We start from the raw sequence: 22,829 nt of genomic DNA, 5'->3' as shown, positions 1-22,829 counted from the left end.
CAGTGTTAGGAGGTGACCCTGCTCCCCTCTCCCTAGCGCCAGGTCCTTCCTTTGTATTGCTATCGCTCCCCGGAAGTCTCTTACCTGGTGTGACATCTGCAGTCACACCATGGCAGATTCAGACCAAAATCCATTTGTGACTGTGTCCATACAAAAAGTTTGATATACTTTAACTGAACCTTTTAGATTCTTAGATATTTTAGGAAATATTCTGTATTACTTACATTGGTCATTTTATGTTTTTCTTATAGCTGAAAGAATATTCTCCAGACACGCTAATTCAGCAACATAATAATTTGGACACTGCTTTGGAGAATAGTTATTGTGGAGATACTGTGGTAATTTTCCCTGGGGAATATAAGTCTGAAGCAATGGCTATGTTGACAGATGACATCATTATTAAAGGTGAAATTTGCAAAAGCCCATCACCTGCTTAGAGCTAGTTTATCCATGAACCCGCTGTTATCATTTGAGAAAAATAATAGCAAATAACACTATGTAACATGATTTTTCTTCCAATGGAATAAATGTCATTTCTTAATTGGTTATATCATAAAAACATGGAAAAAATGTATTAGACTGCAAAAAGAAGGATTTTTGTGTACTCACCGTAAAATCTCTTTCTCCGAGTCTTCATTGGGGGACACAGGACCATGGGTGTATGCTGCTGTGACTAGGAGGCTGACACTAAGTAAACACAAAAAAGAGTTAGCTCCTCCCCTAACAGTGTACACCCTCAGCCGGAGGCGGATCTATGCCAGTTTAGTGTACAAGCAGTAGTAGGAGAAACCTGAACAAGCCTAAGTAATCAAGGTAAATACCAAGAAAATACGTGTGAGGAAACACAGTGACTTATATAGACCTCTAGATAAATATTATATTATATAGATATACACACACACACACACACACACACACACACAGATATAAAAACCTATACAAGCCGGGTGTGAAAAAAAACTGTCCTGTAAAGAACCGAGATAGACCGGCAAACTAAGACAAGCCAATATCCAAACAGGGTGGGTGCTGTGTCCCCCAATGAAGACTCAGAGAAAGAGATTTTACGGTGAGTACACAAAAATCCTTCTTTCTCTATCGTTTCATTGGGGGACACAGGACCATGGGATGTCCAAAAGCAGTCCCTGGGTGGGTAAAGAATCAATCACACAGATTCAGAAAAAAAACAATCTGTGAGAATGCTCTGTTCAAATGTGCACCGCCCTTTTCATAAGTGCGCGACAGCCACCTGCCACACCCTTCTCCCAAGACAGGCCTCAGGTGACGTCTGGGTGTACACCTTGTAAAACCTGGCGAAGGTATAAAGGTTGGACCACGTGGCGGCTTTTCAGACTGTTCGGCTGGCGCCCGGCGTCTGATTGCCCAAGACGCCCCAACTGCGCGGGTGGAATGGGCTTTTACTCCGTTCGATGAGACTTGACTCAAATCCTATAGGCCTCTGATATATGGCCGATTGGATCCATCTTGCAATGGTAGTCATGGATGCCGGCATGCCCATCTTGTGACCAGTAGGCAGGAGGAACATGCTGTCTGAATCACGGAAAAGCGCAGTTCTCGAAACGCAGGATTGAGGCCCCCTGGTTCTAGCGGGGAACAAACTGGCTGGACGAAACATCTTGACTTATGGCCGATATGGTCGGAAAAAGACCGACGGAGCCCACACCTGCCGCTTGAAAGGTGCCCGCGAGAGACTCGCCTGTAAACCTGACTGTAGGCAGGCCAGAAACACCGGGAGCAACAGAGTCAGCGGAGATAAATTGACATTGACCTCGCACCATGGAAGGAAGGCCTTCCAAGTGCGGTAGTAAATCTTTGAAGACGACGGCTTCCGAGTCCCGACCAAAGACTGCACCGCCCCTGGAGCAAAGACTGCCTGAGCTATCAACCAGGATTCAAGAGCCATACCGTCAAATTGAGAAGCCCTGAAATTTGATGGAAGAGAGGACCCTGAAACAGCAGGTCCGGACGATCTGGGAGGCGGCATGTGGCGTCTGCGATGAGCTGCGCGAGATCTGCGAACCACGCTCGACTGGGCCATTCTGGGCAATGAAAATCACTGGAATGCCCTCTGCCTTGATTTTCTTGAGAGCTCATGGGATCAGTGGCAGCGGTGGGAAGATGAATGGAAGTCTGAACTGATTCCACAGAACGACGAGGGCGTCGACTCCTAGCGCTGAGGTAGTCGGCTACCCAGTTCTCCACGTCGGGGAGATGTACTGCGGAAAACCTGGAGTGGTGAGACCCTGCCCACTGTATGATCTTTTCCACCTCTCTCGTCGCCATGGCGTTCCTTGTGCCGACCAGGTGATTGATGTATGCCACTGAAGTGGCGTTGACCGACCAGATCCTGATCGGCCATCCCTTTATGAAGTGCAGAAAACTTCTGTAGTGCTTGGAGAACAGCTCTGATGTCTAAAAAACGTTGATAGGGAGCCGGCTCTCTTGGGGAGACAACCGACCATGAGCCGTGTGATGGTAAAAACACCGCTCCCCAGCTTCGAAGAGTGGCATCTGTGGTGACTGTGCCAGTGCACCGGTCAGCAAGACCTTCTTCTGGAAGGATCTAGACCTCTGGTCCCCCATAGAAGCGACTAGCGGGTTCCCGGAGGCAAATGGATCCCGCGAGCCAAGGAAAATATAGAATTGTCCCCCTCTGTTCAGCAGGGTGAACTGCAGGGGACGCAGGCAGAAGCGGGTAAGCGGAACGGCCTCTAATGTCGCCACCATCCGACCGAGGCCTCTCGTGTCAAAACGTATGGACACCGTCTTGGAATGGCGGAGGAACCTGAGGTCTCCTTGGAGGGACACAATCCTTTCCTGCGGGAGGGACACACATCCTTGGGAAGTACCGAACTCTATGCCTAGAAAGGTAATCATGCAGGCCGGGGTCAGAGAGGATGTCATCCAAATGGTGAGCCAGCCGAGTCGGGACAGAGCCGATGGTGACCTGAACACTTAGGAGACAGTCGTCGAAAGAAAACCTCTTGATCAGCTCAGCAAGTGGACCGGGTACGGAGTCACTAAAAATACCTCTGGGGTGCGGGATAAAACGTGGCCGCCGCCATGACCCTTGTGAACACATATGATGCAGATGCAAGGCCGCAAGGTAGAAAATTGCTGATGAACTTCTGCTACTGTGAAGCGCAGGAATTTCCGGTGCTGTTGGGCAACCGGAAAGTGCGGGTATGCGCCCTTCATGACCAGCGAAGGGAGGAATTCTCCGAACTCCAAGGAGGCAATCACAGATCGGGACGAGTCCATGCGAATCTTCCGGGGTCTGACGTATCTGTTGAAAAACTTGACGAGAACAGGGCGCACAGTGCCCTCTTTCTTAGGGACGAAGAAAGGATTTGAGTAGATTCCCCCGAATCGGTCCGAAGTTGGAGCTGGTAAAAAACGACTTGGTGAAATTGATGAGAACTCTATCTTGTACCCAGAGTCTAGAAATTCTCTGACGCAGGCGTCCGTGATCAAAGGCAGTCAGACGTGTGGGAGAGAGACAGGCGCCCCTCCCTACCTGATCTGCGCAGGCGCGCGAAGACCACGAGTCATTTAGCGGGGTATCGCTGTGATCCGGACGTCGATCTGGATGGCTGGCGAGGCCTAGAATGCCAGGAAGGTTCTGTTTCGAAGAACGGATTCTTCCTGCTCCTCTGCGGGGATCTGGTTCTCTTAGGGATACGTTTTGGACTCAGCTGTGGAAGAGAGGTGCTCTTACCTCCTGTGGCCTCGGCGATAATCTGATCTAGCCTGACCTCAAACAGACGACCTCCTGCAAAGGGGAGGGCGGTAAGGGATTTCTTAGAAGCCGTGTCCGCGCTCACGGCTCTGAGCCAGGACGCCCGATGGATGTCCCCCGTGGTGCTAGCCGCTTGCACTACGCAGTCGGCTGCTGACAGAGATACATTGATCATGTACTCACCCACTAGAGCAATCCGTGGTGCAATGTTGAGGAACTCAGGGATGCTTGACCCAGAGTGAAGACCCCTGCGGGGAGTATCGGTCCCAGCCACCCTGGCCTCCGCGACCCAGACGGCGGCGAAAGCCGGTGAAGGGACCGCGCCCGCCACCTCAGGGCCGAATCTCTCTGTTTTCCGATCCGAATTCTCTCGGAGCGAGGCCCCCTTGTGTGATGATAGGCGGGAAAAAGGGAGGGCGACCCCAGGCGGGCCTGCCCATTCCTTCCTTAGTACCTAAGGGAAGGGATAAAGTAAATCACTGGACTTACCATTGTTGAATAACTTATCCGGTTGTTGCCTGTGCCTGCGTAGAATTTCAGCAATTTCTGAGAGGTCACAGAGTTGCCTGTGGGCCGCTAAACCCGTTTGAAGGGGACAAGCGAGCTCTGGGTGGCAACGGAGTCCGTCTGGAGGATCAGCTTTTGATTTACCGCTTCAATCAGATTATGCCCCATACGTCTGATGCCGGCCGTAGATCTGGATCCGGCAGCGGGGCTGCCTCCGACTCTTTTCCTGAAAAGGTCGGACGGGCCCAGGGGCAGGAGGTACTCGGGCCCTGGAGGTGAGAGAGACAGAGAGAGAGAGAGAGACCTCTGGGAGCAACTTGAGCAGGAACCCAGTGGGTCCGCTTCTGCACTCCAGTAGCATGGTCTGGATCAGCCTGACTGCCGTCCTGAGCCGGTTGAACCATGGGGTATAGCCGGATGAGGGTGTGCCTGCAATGCCTGCGCGATGGTCAGAGACGCTCCTGAAAGAGAGTCTACCAACTGGGACAGAGGGGTCAACCACTCCGGGGGGGGGGCACCTTGGTGCCCGGGGCGTCCTGTACTGCCGCAGTAGCGACGGGGAGGGGGGTGCTGGTGGCGTCTGGGGCCAATCTGCGTGGGCTGTGGGTCAGGGACACCAGCCGAGCAGAAGGGTGTAGCCTGGCCTTGGAGAATTAGGCATGGCTGCTCAGAAGACTCACACTAGTGACACTAGGGACGAGACAGGAGATAGGAGAAGAAAAGAAAAAGGATAAGTAAGACGCAGCTGGTCCCAAGTAGGAGCAGCACTCACCCACGTCCTGTGTCCTTCCCAGGTCAGCAGAGGTGTCAGAGCTGCGGGGACAGCATCGGGGGTAATCAGGAAGCTGCTGCTCACAGGCCTGTTACTGGCTTAGGAGGTGAGCTGAGCAGGAAAACAAATGTGTCTTTTTTTTTTTTTGTTTTATTGGAGAACATGCAGGGAGGCTGGCCGGCCTGTATCCGGGCAGAAGATGCAGGGGGCGTGCTGGAAAAAACGCGGGCGGAGTGCTCTGGCCTGAGGTGGGCCCAGACCAGGGAGGGAAGGCTGGAGGAGGCAGGGGGAGGGGCCGCGTTTGGGCGAGAAAAAACGGGACGTTCCCTGCCCGCACAGCCATGCCAGGAGGTTGAGCGGTGGGTGGAGTCGGGGGTGTGGCCGGGATGCAGGAGCGACTAGGCCGAGACCGGGGCCTAAATTTTTGCAGCTGCCCGGGGGAGAAGGTAGGAAAAAGTCGGTCCTACCTGAGTTCAGCGGCGCTGCTCCAGCGCAGGTAGAAGTGCAGGCAGGGCGCTCTGCACATGCCTGTGTGCAGCGCACACCGGCTGGAAGCTCCATGGAAGTGGAGAGGAGAGGCAGGGAGGTGGAGGCAGATGGGGGGTAGGAGCCCCCTCGCAGAAGAAGGGAGCGGTGCGGGCCCCATTAGATTCCAGACGCGCTGCGGAAGTCCAGTCCCTGCTGCATAGCCCTGTTCACCCTTTGGGGTAGTACCGCAGAGTGAATCAGGGGTGCCCATGAAGGTTCTGACCCTCGTGCAAACCAGGGAGTGGTACCACGGGAATGGACGGGGGAGAGGGCCCGACATCTCAAGCCTCTGCGACCCTGGGGAGTGGTACCCACAGGGCTGCGAAAGGATGAGGGCTGAAGAGAAGAAGCCTGCAGTAAGAGAAAAAGACACAGGCATGAGAGCGACGAGCGGCGCCGAGAAAAAACATAAAAATAGACAAAAAAATCAAATGGCTGAGGGGGTGAGCAGGCCCACATCAGCCTCCTACGACACTAAGCAAAAACTGGCATAGATCCGCCTCCGGCTCAGGGTGTACACTGCTAGGGGAGGAGCTAACTCTTTTTTGTGTTTACTTAGTGTCAGCCTCCTAGTCACAGCAGCATACACCCATGGTCCTGTGTCCCCCAATGAAACGATAGAGAAACTTTGATTTTGTGTCAGGGCAGCGAAAAGTTGAAATTGGAATTCCGTCTTACGGAAAATTACAAATGTTTGGGTTTAAGTTCATAATATAAACAAAATACAGTATATTTCAAACCATTAGTATATTTTAATCAAAATATCTACAAATTGATGAAAAGCAACCCAGAAATGTTTACTTTTGCAAGATTTGCCATGGCATGTCAGATCACTTTCACACATTAATCCCCAAATATACTCTCCCATCATGTTCATACTTCTTTGCAAACTCGAGCCAACGCTTCTTATGATGATATTGAAGTCGAGGCTTATTCGCTTCTTTCGGGCCACCATTCCAGACTTGTGTATTGTGCGGCGGATGGTGCTTGCATGGACATCTGTGATCTCACTATGAGGCCTCTTTCACATGGCCATGTAAAACACACGTGTTTCATAGTCCATGGTGTAGGTATGTATGTGTGCGTGTGTGTTCCGTGTGCTGTTTCTGTGATATCTGTGTGACATCCGGATAGCACACGAACAGCATGAGCTGGTATACTTACCTGACCCCAGCACTGCTGTCTCTGCTGTTACTTCCAGGTCCGCAATGGAGTGCAGTGAATATGCAATGAGCATAAAGAGCAGGCCTGGAAGCAACAGAAGAGGCAGAGACCGCAGCGCCAGAGACAGGTAAGTATAAACATTCTTTATTTTAATGTCACCTGTGTTTTCTCCGGTACATCAGCGTGCGATCCATGTGATACCCGTGCTGCCGGCAGAAAATGAACATGCCGCTGCATGGAGCACATGGATATGCGTATTCTTCACATGGACACACGGTTCTTGTGAAAATACGGACGTGTGCGCAGACCCATTGATTTTAATGGGTCTACATGTGTACCTGTGTTTAAGTGTGAAAATAAATGTCACACGTACCAGAAACACAAAAGCATGAAGGAGGCCTAACGTAGCATAAGAGCCACCTTCACTGTGTTTGTCGCACTAGAACTGATAGACCTTGTGAAGAGCCGACTTGTTGAAGCCAATTCTCTTTGATGAGAGATCACTAGCGATGAACTGGATGATGCTGTTTTTCTTTTTTTGAAAAATCTTCTTCTTGACTGGCCCTCTATTTCAACCAGTGACTTTTCACTGGGAAACTAACCTAATAACACACTGAGCTATTAGGGAATGTGAGAACAGGTTGTAATTTGTAGTATACAGGAAATAAAAAATGTTTCAAAGACCAGAAGCAAAACAGTAACAATGCAGTGACATGACAAGAATTTGCATATCTAATCATATGGTAAATAGCTGCAAGTCAAATTTATGTATGAGATAGCCAAGATGATTGTCTATAAAATGAAGGTCGTCTCACGCTCAAAGCTATAGTGAATAGGGAGATATGGAGCCTGAAAGTCAAGTTCAAAACATTGTTACCCTTTTGCTTGACACTGTATGTGTATCTATAGATGTGTGCAATGGAAAGTTTGGAATCCTGAAGTACTGAACACCTTTTATACTTTGGTTACTATGAAAAAAGAAAAGAAATCTTATCAAACTAAAGCCTGCTTTACACGTTGCAATTTCGCATACGATATCGTATGCGATTTGCAACGCCCCCATCGTACGTGTGGCACGTTCAATTTGTTGAATGTGCCGCACAAACGATTTACCCCCATCACACGTACTTACCCGTCCATATGACCTCAATGTGGGCAGCGAACGTCCACTTCCTGGAGTGGGAGGGACGTTCGGCGTCACATCGACGTCACGCGGCAGCCGGCCAATTGAAGCGGAGGGGCGGAGCTAAGCGGGACGTAAACAACCCGCCCACCTCTTTCCTTCCGCATTGCCGGCCGGGAGCCGCAGGACGCAGGTAAGATCTGTTCAATGTTCCCGGGGTGTCACACGCTGCGATGTGTGCTGCCTCGGGAACATTGAACAACCACACGTTCAATTCATGAGAAATGAACGATGTGTGTGCGATGAACGTTTTACCGTTCAATCTCAATCGCACGTCCCTGTCACACACTGCAATGTACCTTACAATGCCGGATGTGCGTCACGACGTGACCCCGCCGACACATCGTAAGATACATTGCAGCGTGTAAAGCAGGCTCTATGAAATAGACAGTAATGCGTAGTTTACATGAACAATGAGATTCAAATATATTGGATTTACTATTGGACTATGTAAGTATTATAAAATCATTGTGACCACCACAAAAGGAACTGCAGTCGCCAGATCTGCCTCCACCGCATGTTCCAACTCACTTCGCTCCTTATCGCTGTTGTCAGAGGAAGGGGCCGGTGAGTGGCGGCCGGGCAAATTACTCCTGTCTAGTGGTAGCTTCAGATATTCTGCCATGGGCGGGAGTGCTAGGTGCCGGTGCCATATTGGATGAAGTTGTCTCGCGGTCCTGAGACTTCCTCTCTCCTCTCTTACTACGGGTTATGCTGATGCTTCACTGCTCCGGTATCTCCAGAAGGTGAGCAGGCAGTGAGCGCATTTAGAGATCAGTCTGATGCTGGTAGTTCAGGATTCAATGTTCCACACGCCTGCCTCACGTGACCCTCAGCTGCGACCCCCAATGTTTGATTTTCATTAGGTGATGTTCAGGAAGTTTTAATTAAAATCAAACTTGTTTCAAGTTTTTTTTTTTTCTTCTGACAAAGCTTCTGACAAATGACTACAAGACACCGTTTTTGTTTAATTTTGGGTTGATTTATATTAGTTAAATTTTACAAAACCTACAGTTAACAAACCTCGGGTATGTGCTGGAATGCGGCTGTGGTTCAGTAAAATGGGAGTGGGCCTGACAGCACAGTCATGTCAACCCACCTAGGCACTTCATTAGTCGTACACGTCATCATCAGTTGTCAGTACAGAAGAAGGTAGTCCCACATATAGTGGTGTATGCATTTTAAAATTATGAGAAAATGAGTATTGCTGTAATCTTTAAAAAGCATAAAGGCGTGACCATAGGGAGAGGGAACAGACACTGCCTGCATGTAAAAAAAAATGTGCTGCTATTTGAAAATCTTAATTTTAAAGGGAACCTGACCGCTCCCCATGGCCCCCAAACTGCCGTCATGTATCTATTCTTCTGTGTATACACAAGCCCTTTTTACTGTATATTTGATTGCATTACAGGCAGTTCTCGGATTAAAAACTAGGGAAGTTCTGTATTTTGTTTGTACTCCGGTTACGTATTTGAGTTGGAACAGGGCCTGAGAACAAAAACAAATCCTCCCCAGTCTGCCATCTGCTCCTCTTTTTTTCTATCGTCAGGTGCACTACATCTCCGGCCTCTTCACAATAGGCCAGGACATACGGCCAGCCATGTCCAGGCCTCAGAGGTCCCTGTATGTCAACGTTGCAACCTTATGACGCGCAGTGACCCTTGGGACCCGGACGTGGTTGGAAATCTTGGACATGCGGCGAGCAACGGCAGGAAGAAGAGGACTGGAGCATGTCAATTGGTCCTCTTCTTACCATCCTCGTTACTGTATCATCTCTGGGCTGTTCACTATAGGATGGTATATCCATAGCTTTAAGGTCAGAGTTTCCTGTGGGCCACAAGGTTGCGATGACTACTTGACCTTATGACGCACAGTGAACGCCGGCAGGAGTCCTGGTCTATAATGAAGAGGCTGGAGATGCAGTGTGTGATGGCAGAACAAAGCAGACTCAACCGTGGCTAGAGAAGTAAGCAGTGAATTGAGCATAGTAGGTTTTCCCTTTATTTGTAAGTTGGGGGCTCCCTGTATATGGCAAAAAGTAATTTTATAAATGTGTTTGCAAAATGCTGGTTAGTATCAGACTAGTCAAGGGGGCATTGGTTTCCCCAGACTATCTGTCCAGCTAATCATGTCCTTACTCCCCTGTGGGTGATAGTATGACGTGCCGGCTCTGCAAATCTTGCACACGTGTTACTTTCATACCTGTTTATCAGGGTGCACTGAAGTTGGCTTTACGTTCCTCAGCTTCATTGACATACTAGACATGTGCGAGAAGCACATAGTGATGACAATTTGCCATCCACAGAGGAGCAAAAGACCCAAAAGGAGGACATGGTAAGTGTGACTGTGCTCCCCAGACATGCGCAGTACCCCAGCTTCATTGAGTGCTGAGATAAAATGACGAACGTTGCACCCACACAAGTCATGCTATCACGCCTGCAGGGAAATGCTGACATGATTAGTGAGAAGACTACTCTGGGGAAATAAACGACCCCTCCACTAGTCTGACACTTTATCATATTGTAAATGGATTTATAAAATAATTTTTTGCCATGCAGTGCCATAGAGTACAAAAGGATTGTTTGCAAGGTTATTAACGTAAGAATAAATACATGGTGGCAGTTTAGGGGTATGGGGAGCTGTGACGTTACATTTAACATTTAGGACTTTCCAAACTGTTTGCATTGCTATAGTGACTTATAATCCAACAAGGGCCAGGGCATGTTAATATCTTATGCTGCAGCTTACTGGTACAGCAATACATTTTGTACAAATTAGAGGAAAAACATGGTTGGAAATTCTTGTACATAACTAAATCAAATTACTATGCACCTTTTGAATGTTTAAATGTGCTCAAGAATTATCTGGCATGGCATGTTTTACAATATAAACATGTTCAGCGTTTTGAAGCTTTCATTTACTTCCAGTTATAAACACAAGTAGAGACCAAATTATTAGTATGGGAAAGAGACACTAATGCCTGGTTCAATGAAATTTGGATATCACAAGGCTGCTGATATAACAGGAATGTGGCTTGCATCCAAAAGCTAAACGAAGCTTTCAATGCAATCATATTCCATAATGATTGCAGCGGGAAACCATACAGACATGATCCGACAACTTATCCACTTGGTTTTAGATTGTTTTTTTTGCAGTGTAACTGACAATGGGAAATTTATTTGAAAGTAACTTTGTTGTATTTATAATTCTTGCATAATTTAGAGTGTAGTTTTTTTTCTTTTTTTTGCTACGAAGTCATTTAAAGAGGACCAACCACAAGGATTTCACTATATAAACTAAAGCCAGTGCTATACTGGCACTATCATGCTGATTCTATACATACAGTGCTATACTGGCACTATCAGGCTGATTCTATACATACAGTGCTATACTGGCGCTATCAGGCTGATTCTATACATACAGTGCTATACTGGTACTATCAGGCTGATTCTATACATACAGTGTTATACTGGCACTATCAGGCTGATTCTATACATACAGTGCTATACTGGCACTATCAGGCTGATTCTATACATACAGTGCTATACTGGCACTATCAGGCTGATTCTATACATACAGTGCTATACTGGCACTATCAGGCTGATTCTATACATACAGTGCTATACTGGCGCTATCAGGCTGATTCTATACATACAGTGCTATACTGGTGTTATCATGCTGATTATATACATACAGTGCTATACTGGCACTAACAGGCTGATTCTATACATACAGTGCTATACTGGTGCTATCAGGCTGATTCTATACACACAGTGCTATACTGGCGCTATCAGGCTGATTCTATACATACACTGCTATACTGGTACTATCAGGCTGATTCTATACATACAGTGCTATACTGCCGCTATCAGGCTGATTCTATACACACAGTGCTATACTGGCGCTATCAGGCTGATTCTATACATACAGTGCTATACTGGCGCTATCAGGCTGATTCTATACATACAGTGCTATACTGACACTATCAGGCTGATTCTATACATACAGTACTATACTGGCGCTATCAGGCTGATTCTATACATACAGTGCTATACTGACACTATCAGGCTGATTCTATACATACAGTGCTATACTGGCGCTATCAGGCTGATTCTATACATACAGTGCTATACTGGTGCTATCAGGCTGATTCTATACATACAGTGCTATACTGGCGCTATCAGGGTGATTCTATACATACAGTGCTATACTGGCGCTATCATGCTGATTCTATACATACAGTGCTATACTGGTGCTATCAGGCTGAGTCTATACATATAGTGCTATACTGGCGCTATCATGCTGATTCTATACATACAGTGCTATACTGGTGCTATCAGGCTGATTCTATACATACAGTGCTATACTGACACTATCAGGCTGATTCTATACATACAGTGCTATACTGGCACTATCAGGCTGATACTATACATACAGTGCTATACTGGCACTATCAGGCTGATTCTATACATACAGTGCTATACTGGCACTATCAGGCTGATTCTATACATACAGTGCTATACTGGCACTATCAGGCTGATTCTATACATACAGTGCTATACTGGTACTATCAGGCTGATTCTATACATACAGTGCTATACTGGCACTATCAGGCTGATTCTATACATACAGTGCTATACTGGCACTATCAAGCTGATTCTATACATACAGTGCTATACTGGCACTATCAGGCTGATTCTATACATACAGTGCTATACTGGCACTATCAGGCTGATACTATACATACAGTGCTATACTGGCACTATCAGGCTGATTCTATACATACAGTGCTATACTGGCACTATCAGGCTGATTCTATACATACAGTGCTATACTGGTACTATCAGGCTGATTCTATACATACAGTGCTATACTGGCACTATCAGGCTGATTCTATACATACAGTGCTATACTGGCACTATCAGGCTGATTCTATACATACAGTGCTATACTGGCACTATCAGGCTGATTCTATACATACAGTGCTATACTGGCACTATCAGGCTGATACTATACATACAGTGCTATACTGGCACTATCAGGCTGATTCTATACATACAGTGCTATACTGGCGCTATCAGGCTGATTCTATACATACAGTGCTATACTGGCGCTATCAGGCTGATTCTATACATACAGTGCTATACTGGCGCTATCAGGCTGATTCTATACATACAGTGCTATACTGGCGCTATCAGGCTGATTCTATACATACAGTGCTATACTGGCGCTATCAGGCTGATTCTATACATACAGTGCTATACTGGCGCTATCAGGCTGATTCTATACATACAGTGCTATACTGGCGCTATCAGGATGATTCTATACATACAGTGCTATACTGGCACTATCAGGCTGATTCTATACATACAGTGCTATACTGGCACTATCAGGCTGATTCTATGTATACAGTGCTATACTGGCGCTATCAGGCTGATTCTATACACACAGTGCTATACTGGCGCTATCAGGCTGATTCTATACATACAGTGCTATACTGGCACTATCAGGCTGATTCTATACATACAGTGCTATACTGGCGCTATCAGGCTGATTCTATATATACAGTGCTATACTGGCGCTATCAGGCTGATTCTATACATACAGTGCTATACTGGCGCTATCAGGCTGATTCTATACATACAGTGCTATACTGGCGCTATCAGGCTGATTCTATACATACAGTGCTATACTGGCGCTATCAGGCTGATTCTATACATACCTGGAGTTGTGAGAACGAATGTATAGTTTCTCAAATATAGGCAAGTAAAGTTTGTGACATGCACTGTTATTTGACCAGAGGTGCAATGGAATATCTAATAGGTGGGTCGGGCTTTGCTAGTTATTCCTGCCCCTGCCTGTGCTTTCTGACAGCGGCATTTTGTGTGTGTCATCCTGGAAGGGCACGTCATTTCCGAAGTATTTTGACCTCTACAACGTAATCACAGAATGCCGATGGGTTTCCATGGTAGCCAGTGACTGCTAACGGCTCCAGTGGTTGCCATGTTGGTACTCTAGTGAAGCTCAGCCCCAGGCTGGGCTTTATAGCAAACTAACAATATCTATATAATGCAATCCAGTTGCTATAAGCATCTACATAGTAAACCTACATTGAAGCTTAGTACCTGCTTTTCATATGTGTATTTTAACACAGTTGATCTTTAAAATAATTTATTGTTATTCTTTTCAAGGTGTTGGGAAGAAAGAGGAAATAATAATTGTGTCACATCCTTTTTGTGACAATTTTGTTGCTTCCAGAGCACAAAATATGCAAATAATTAACCTCACGTTAAGACAGAAAGAAACATTTGATGGCATTGTTGTTGTGGAATCTGGGCATCTGACTCTCCGAGACTGTGATCTCCAGTGTGACGGGACTGGCGTGTGTGTGCTTACAGGAGCAGCTTTAACAATGAAAGATTGCGAAATAAGCGGTTCCCAGGTAACATTTATAGACATAAGTATAAAACATTTCCATGTTATAGAAAGCCAATCAGTTCTTGTCTAAAGGAACGTCTACATGGGCTAATGCCGAGTGTATGGGACTGAACCTTTGTTAATACCCTGTTTCCCCGAAAATAAGACCGTGTCTTATATTAATGTTTCCTCCCAGAGTTGTGGTTCGTCTTATTTTTAGGGGATGTCTTATTTTTCCATGAAGAAAAATTCACATTTATTGTTCAACAGAAAAAATGAACATTACAACAACAGTAGTTGTCGTCACAATCCAGCATAAACAGACAAACTGAATACTATCAAGAATTTCTTGCTACTACCATTATTTGCATGTACAACATGTACAACATGCCCTGGTGTTCTGTTCGGCAGGCTTGCTTCCAAACAAAAACTTTGCTAGGCCTTACATTCAGGAGAGACCTTATATTTAGCAATTCAGCAAAAATTCACTCTACTAGGTCTTATTTTCAGATGTCGTCTTATTTTCGGGGAAACGGTACCATCATTCAGTGTTCAATACCATTTACATCTCTGCTGCAGGGAGATGTGTTGCTAATGTAAATGAGCAGATCAGATGAAATTTGAATTCTCCAGTTTGCACTCTTTTTTTCCTTGGAAATTGAAATGTAATGTCCTTAATTATTCCCTTGGGTCTTTGAAAACTCAGAGTATAAGGGTAAACACACACGGTGAGAAAAACGGAGCAAGTGGAATGCGATAAAAAAAAAAAAAAATCACATTCCACCCGCACCCATGTTACTCTATGGGGCTGCTTCCATGAGAAATTTTTCTTAGCCCTAATCAGACCAAGAAAACAATCACTGCATACTGCGGGTGCAATCCGATTCATTTTCACTCACACCCATACAAGTCTATGGGTGTGAGAGAAACATCGCATTGTACTCGCATTACACTGGTGTGTACCGGGTAGAGTCCAGTCCCGGGACTCTACCCGGCTCATCCCGAATTGCCCTGGTGCGGTGGCAATCGGGGTAATAAGGAGTTAATGGCAGCCCATAGCTGCGACTAAGTCCTAGGTAAATCATGGCAGTTGTCTATGAGACACCCCCCATGATTAACTTGTACGTGAAAGTAAATAAACACAAACACCCAAAAAATCCTTTATTTGGAATAATAGACAAAAAAAAAACCCAAAACACCCTTTTTCACCACTTTATTAATCCCCAAACAGCCCTCTAGGTCCGACGTAATCCACACAAGGTCCCACAACTCTTTCAGCTCTGCTATATCGGAAGCTGACAGCGAGCGGCCACAGACGACGACCGCTCTCTGTCAGCTTCACGAAGCAACTGAAGTGAGTCGCACTATCAGCAATGACGTCACTCAGATTACCCGCGGCAACCGCTGGATCCTCCAACTGTGACAGCAAGTCGCCCGAGTGACTGAAGTGAGCGGTGCCCTCACTCGGTGACCGCAAACCAGGCCGTGGCACACAGACAGAGCCGAGCGATGACAATGAAGTCAGGTGAAGTTCATCAGAGTTCATTCTGACCGCACGGCTCTGTCTCACAGCCAGCCATGCTCTATGGGGATGTAGCAGAGCCGAGTGGGAACACACTGTCAAAAATGCATCCAAAATGCATTCAGAATGCATCCAAAATGCAAGCGTTTTGGATGCATTTTTTTGTCAAACGCAGTGTTTACAGTTGTCCAGTTTGCCAGAGGGTGCATTTTTTTCTGCACTTGACAGAACGCAGCATGCGCACATACCCTAAGAAACGCCAAGTTAGGGAGCTCCCTTTATCTGGCTTTGGTGCGCTCAGTTTGTCGGCACGGTGGGCTGGTCGCTGTGCTTTTGCACCCTGCTCTCTTTTGCTGTGCAGCTGGGGCAGCGTGACAACCTCCTCTTCCTCCAAACTGGGCATGTCACTTAAATGGCCTTGACTCCATGTGGGGTCTAGGACCTCATCATCTCCCACATAATCTTCCACCCACTCCTCAACGCTGCCCTCCTTGCCGGTCTTCATACTTCAGAAAGCCATAGCGATTGGCACCTGCGTTTTGTCACAATCAGTGATGTGCTACAGTGTTCCGGTGACCCTGTGCATTAGCGCTCCCACGTACTCCACGTACTCATCCTGACACACAAGTGGTTGGGCATCAGTGCACTTAGCTTCTTTCACTTCATCTTATAAAAGCTGGTGTGACTGCTGCATGACTTTGGGCTCAGACTGCTTGGCTGATTTACAAAGGGGTGACATGGAAGACGGATGCTCATGGGCCGCAGGTGCAAACTCTGTGCTTTCAACAGGAGACCGGGTGGAGAACAAAGCGAAGGAACTGGAGGCAGTCTGGGCTATCCAATCTAAAATCGCCTCTCCTTGTTCTTGCCTCCCCATTCGTCCAGCGCTACTTGGGCCTACGAAATACACAGAATATCCTGTTACTTGCGAGCACCAGAGGAAGGTGTTTTATTTGGGTGCGTAGCAGGCACAGATGGACCACAACCTCTCCCTGCAGCAACTACACCACCAGCAGCAGCATGGCCACAGCCACATCCCAAGTTTCATGCTCTCCTCATTCTTTGCACCCCCAAAAAGTGCAGAGTATTACAAGGCCTGTATACAGAGAGAAAGAGTGCCCAGCAGATTATGACTCTTACAGCAATCTGCACCAGGCTCAAAACAGAATGGCAGCATCACCCGTGATATGGCTTTTAAACAGCCCGGGTCACGTGGTGCGTCAGCCAAGCACAGCCATGCCAAGTGGCATGGCTAAGATGGCTCCGGAAGTGCCCAAAGCCGAAAATCTTGTTGATTGGCTGTGCTGCAACCTTTCAACAAAATTTATTCGGAACCTGAACTGTGTGTAACAGCAGGGTAATATTAAAATGTAACTTTTTAATGTTTCTTTAAAAACGGGGGAGATTAACATACAAAAAACACATATAGTGAAACACCGATACTCAATACGATTGTCAGAGGCCGTAAGGTCAGCTGACCTGTATCAGTGAAGACAAAAAGGGCCCACTAAACAAATTCCAGGGCAGGGGCTCAAAATAAGGGTGCCAATGAAAACCCTAAAATTGGAAAGATCTCACCGGTATCTCTTCATGCTAGATTTCCTAGTGAATATAGGATCTCAGAGGGGGGAGCCACTTGTACATAGCTACCAAAACCCCCTCAAATGGCGATCCATTGGTGGCGTGCTCCAGTCTCCCGAACTGTACAACGGACTTTGATGATAACCAGTCACTAAGTGTCCAGTATAAACCCCGAACCTTACAGTTCATGTTCGCTCAGCACTAATAGACAACTAATAAATCGATAACACTAAAGTAGGCAAGGCATAAGCCCATGTAAATGCAAATATATTGTTCATTCATAATGTATAATTCATTATTTATATATATATATATATATATATAATATGTGTATAGTGCTATTGAATTAATATGATGTCATGTCCAGAGGTTGTAAGTAAAGAGATGAAGATGGTAATAGAAAGTCAACGTGCAAGTAGATCATAGCTTTAACCCCTTACCGACATTCATTGTTCATGTACGGCGCAAGTCATTAGTGGGTGTATAGAGTAGACCCATACCCTGTAGATAATGGCTTTGGCATTCCCTCCACCTGTGACTGTTAACCTATTAAATGCCACTGTCAAATTCTGACAGCGGTTTTCACAACATGGCGTGTGTCATTCTATGTGCCCATGGACACCACTGTGATGTGTTTGCGAGGTGCAGGGGTGGCTATAACAGCTCGGGGTATTGAAGACTTCGGTGCCGGTCATCTTCTGGCCTCTGTGGCCGGGCTTTAAAGAGACTGATTTTCACTATGTACAGCAATATTGTAGTATCAGCACAAGCAACCAGACAATGCATGTTCAAGTCACGTAAAGGGATTAATAAAGTACAAAGAAAAAAAAAAGGTTTTAAAACCTCCTAAAATAACCAACCCATAAGAGGAAATCACCCCCTTTTCATCCATTAAAAATAAACCTAAAAAAATACACGTGTTCTGGCCATGTACATACAAGTCCAGTATCGAACTATGAAAATAAGGAAACGGGATTTGAAATTTGTAAGAATAACAAAAACAAGCATTTTTGTTGCACCATTTACCATTTGTTCACCTCTGTAATAAAAGCCCCCAAACTGGTGACGTTTGCGGTCACCGTAATGGTACTGATGAGGACCCTCATATTGCCAGGTCACTTATCCACACGTGCTAGGAGTAAGGGCACACTTTGCCTGACACATGGCGGCTTTACAACGGATCCGGCTTACTTTTGAAATCCAGGAATAAACATTGAATTTATTACTTTATTACGGTACGGATTGTGCTGGAAATTGCCTTTCTATTCTGTATTCCACACAACGTCAAAAACAATGTCAGAATTGCGCTTTTCACAATTTCATCTCACTCGTTTTTCTTTATCGTTCCTATGGGAGACCCAGACCATGGGTGTATAGCTACTGCCCCCGGAGGACACACAAAGTTACTACACTCAAAAACGTGTAGCTCCTCCCTCCTAGCATATACACCCCCTGCTAGCCAGATCTAGCCAGTTTCTTGCTTTGTGTCAGGAGGATCCACACACACACATGCATCCCTTTTTGATTTTTCATTTTTTACAAAGATTTTGAAGAAAAGCGGGTCCACTGGACTCCCGGCATGTCCCTTCACACTCCCCTGGCGGCAGTGCTGTTAAGGTTGACTTCAGGGCAGGAGCCCTTCATGCCGCGCTCCTTCAACATCCCTTAGGGGCTCTGATTTGAAGTGGGAGCCAACACGGTTCTCACTGCCTTGCAGGAGACCGGCCTCCATCCGCAGCCCTTGTGCAGGACCCTGCTGGACGGAGCACTGACCCCCACCCCACAGGGACTGGACCCTGCGTCTCAAAGCTAAGTATAGAGACGTTTATTCAGAGGGTCTTTCTGCAATGTGGGGCACTTTTATTGGGGGGGACAGTGATTGCTGAATAATGCTGCCTTGTTTACTGTGTTTCCGGCCGGTTCCACAGTTTTTACTGAGAACCGCGCCGATGAGGCCTGATTTTCGGCCGCATGGATAACTTTAGGCCCCGGCTTCAGCCGCGGCCTAGTTTCGTTTCGTTCCCCTGCATGTCAGGCATGCAGGGGGACGCTGCAGAGCCGCCCGCCGGCCGCTCTGCACAGGGGAGGACGCTCCTTTTTGAGGTGATGATTCCCTCCCCTGTACATCTCCTTCGCCCTCCGATTCCCGCTCCTGGGTTAACCCCCGCCTCCCCCCCTCACTCTGGCGCCATTTGCAGCACAGGGAGGGAATACTGGCTGAGGGTCCAGGCTTGGAATCCGGAGGGCACTCATAATATGGCCTGATAAGTCACAACCTCTGGTTGTGCACTTTTTATACACTCTCAGGCATTCTGAAGGAGTTAATTCTTTATCATAGAATCTCCTCCTCAGCAGCATGTCTCACTCTAGCAGCAAAGCTACAAGGCTGTACTCTACATGTGCTGCATGTAACCTCATATTGCCTGAACCGGCACACTGTAATGGTTCTTAGGTGGGAGTCTCCCCAGGCTGAACCCCTGTCTTGGGTATTCTACGCATGCTAGACAGAGCCCCCACCTCTGCAGCATGTCTCACAGAGCGAGGCTGCAGGCTGTTTTTTTATTATCCACTGCAGGTAGTCTCGTACGGCTATACCGAGCTCCTAACCACTGTGGCCCCTCAGCATGGGGGCTCATTAATGGTCCCTCCAGCTGCTCCGGTTTCGGTGGCTGACCCCCATGGGATTCCTATTTCCAGGGGTCGGCTGTCCCGGCATCTGCTGAGCATGCAGTCCCCCTCTCAGGGCGTTTTCTGCTCGCTCGGCCAAGCTCACAAGGGACTCTCCTTCTGGGCTCAGACCCCGTTCTCCTGACAGGGAGACGTAGGGTCCCCTGTCCTCCCCGTCGCGCAGCTCCGATTACGAGCTGATTCTCCGGACGAGGAAGATGTCTCTACCGCGGACACGGACGCTACTTTATGTACATTGATCCGTCCGTAGGTGACGCAGATGCGAATGATTGGCTTGCGTCCATTATTCTTGTGTCCGCCTGATCAGGGGAGTATTCCCCGCTGGCAGAAAGGCACAGTTTACCTTTAGCAGGTCAAGGAGTGTGTTACTTAACCACTCCAGTTTTCAGCCCGCTGCGTCCAAGCCCACAGCCTATACTGCAGACCCCACAGCGGGGTTCTGCTGCCTGTCTCCCCCTCCCTTCAGAGAGGGTAGCCACTCCGGTCTAGACTGCCCGGTTAGTTGTATCAGTGGCTGACGGCACCTCTATAGGATTCTACCGTACATTAATTCTGTACTGGACCTCAATCCGCTCTGAGATGAAGCGTGTTTCTGAGGACTGTGTTTCCCCTGTCCACCAATGGTGGTCAAGAAGTGGGCTCATTCACTTCAGGTGGCTCAGCCCGGACCGTTATGTCAGTGGCTGATGGCTCCTCACTTAAGGTTCTGCGGTCCGCCCGGTTGTCCTTTGGGCCAAGTCGGTATGGGAACGGCAGGAGCTTGTTCTCCTCAGCTTACAGCAGTGCGGTTTTTTTGTAACTTCTCTGCTTCTCTGGAGGAGATGCATTCTCTCACAGGGACTCTATGCCCAAAATGGTTGCCTGAACTCCAGACTTCAGTCTTTTCATCCTCTGCCAGGTCTGCCATGCTAGACGCCGCACGGCGGTGGTCTGGGCTACCTTCCTCGCTATCCGCAGGCTCCTGTGGCTTCGAAATTGGAAGGCAGATGCCTCTATGGAGGTTCCTGGCTGGGCTCCCCCTTGGTGGGCCCAGTTTCCCCGGAACCAAGCTGGGTGAAATTAAGGAAGCTCTTGGCGGGGAGTGTGCTTCCTCGCCACAAACCTAAACCAGGGAACCTGTCCAGGGCAGGAATCAGTTGAGGTTTCGATGGTTTCCGTTCCTCCATCTGATCGTCCTCTAGCTCAGCCTAGGTTCATGGAACCAAATGGCTCGAAGCTGCGACTTCAGAAGACCGCAGGAGATGCTGTCACTGAGTCAGTTTCCTCCGAGCTATTTAGCCACGCCAACAACCTCCTTGGTCGGTGGCAGGCTCTCTCCTGGCGACGTAGGGTTCTAACACGTCTCCGTTAAATGGGGGCGACATTATATCTCCCTGGGCTACAGGATGGACTTCTGTCCACCCGCCAAACAGATTTTTTCTGTCAACTCCTCCCGGCTCCAAGGCCGCCGCCTTCTCACAGGCTGTGGCATTTCTTGCTGGCCAATGGAGTAATTGTACCGGTTCCCGACTGGGAACGGTTCTGAGATTTTGCTTAAATCTATTCCTAGTCCCCGAAGAGGGCGGTGCCTTCCGACCTGGATCTTTAGCTTTTCAAGCATAGCCAGGTGGGGCGTTTTCACATGGAGTCTCGGTTTTGTTCCGTGTGTTTTTCTCACCGGATCAATCAAGAGCCCAAGGAGATTCCTTAGCAGCCATCGGCATCAGAGCTGCCTATCGGCAGGAGTCAATCGCAGTTTCTCACCAGCGTTGACTACGTTTTGACAATCGGAGTGGTCCAATTCGTGGCTCTTCCCTTGGGATTAGCCAAGGCCCCTCGAGTATTATCATTGAGGCAGCTGTGATTACGGTCCTTGCCCCCCTAGGGTTTGGCAGTGATCTTTTGCCCTGGTCAGCCTTCTTATTGGGGCTTCATCCAGTGCTGACTCTTAGCAGAGTGCTTCGCTCACTCTCGCCACGCTGACCTATTCGGGTGGCTTGTCTTTCTGTCTAAGTCCACTCTGACTTCGAACCAGGGGCGTCAATGGAAGCGGTTCCTTGCCCAGTTTCCCCTGCGTCCTCTGAGACTGGATGTTTTCCGCTGTACAAGCGAACTCAATCCTCCCACGGGGTGGTGGCTTCGCCACTGACCAGAGGCTCGTTTTCAGTGGTGGCTTCGGCCACTCTGTCTCAGGGGCGCTCCTCTCTGGCCCGTCCCGGGTGATCCTCACCAGGATGCTAGCCTATCCGCCTGGGGAGCAGGATATCTCCACCGTGGAGCGCAGGGCGCTTGGACTCTGTCCGAATCAGCCCTCTGGATCAATGTGCTGGAACTCACTGCTGTATTTCTGGCTCTCCAAGCCTTCCCCATCTGTGAGCGGCTAGGCACATTCGAGTCCAGTCGGACAACGTGACAGCGTTTTCCTATTTCAGCTTCCAGGGCGGGACGCTCAGCCGCCTGGCAATCTTGGCGGCTCAACATTCCTCAGTGGACAAGGGACTCCTAGTCCACCGTATCCGCAGTCCACATCCTAGATGTGAAAACTACGAGGCAGGCTATTTCAGCTGTCCAACCGCGGTCCACAATCCTCAGGTTTTGCGGTAGACACACTGGTTCATGTTTGATCCCAGCTTGTCTCTTTTCGAATTTCACCCTCTACCTCTTGTCCAGAGTCCTGCGCAAGATCGGTAAAGGGGGCCGTCGGGTCATTCTTCCAGACTGACCCAAGCGG

General features: G+C 47.9%; 1 protein-coding gene across 1 annotated transcript in view; it reads left to right on the top strand.

Annotated features, from left to right (window-relative positions):
• The window catches only part of SHCBP1L (SHC binding and spindle associated 1 like), a 135,023-nt gene that overhangs the window by 86,642 nt on the left and 25,552 nt on the right, over positions 1-22,829 (top strand). Inside the window, exons 7-8 of the mRNA XM_075320607.1 lie at positions 252-405; positions 14,103-14,353. Coding sequence (XP_075176722.1) covers positions 252-405; positions 14,103-14,353 — 405 coding nt within the window. The remainder of the gene's footprint in view (positions 1-251; positions 406-14,102; positions 14,354-22,829) is intronic.

This window comes from Anomaloglossus baeobatrachus, chromosome 8 (genome assembly GCF_048569485.1).
Source record: "Anomaloglossus baeobatrachus isolate aAnoBae1 chromosome 8, aAnoBae1.hap1, whole genome shotgun sequence".
Taxonomy (NCBI): Eukaryota; Metazoa; Chordata; class Amphibia; order Anura; family Aromobatidae; genus Anomaloglossus; species Anomaloglossus baeobatrachus.
The sequence above is the reverse complement of the archived record's forward strand: the minus strand, read 5'-3'. Positions and strand labels throughout refer to the sequence as shown.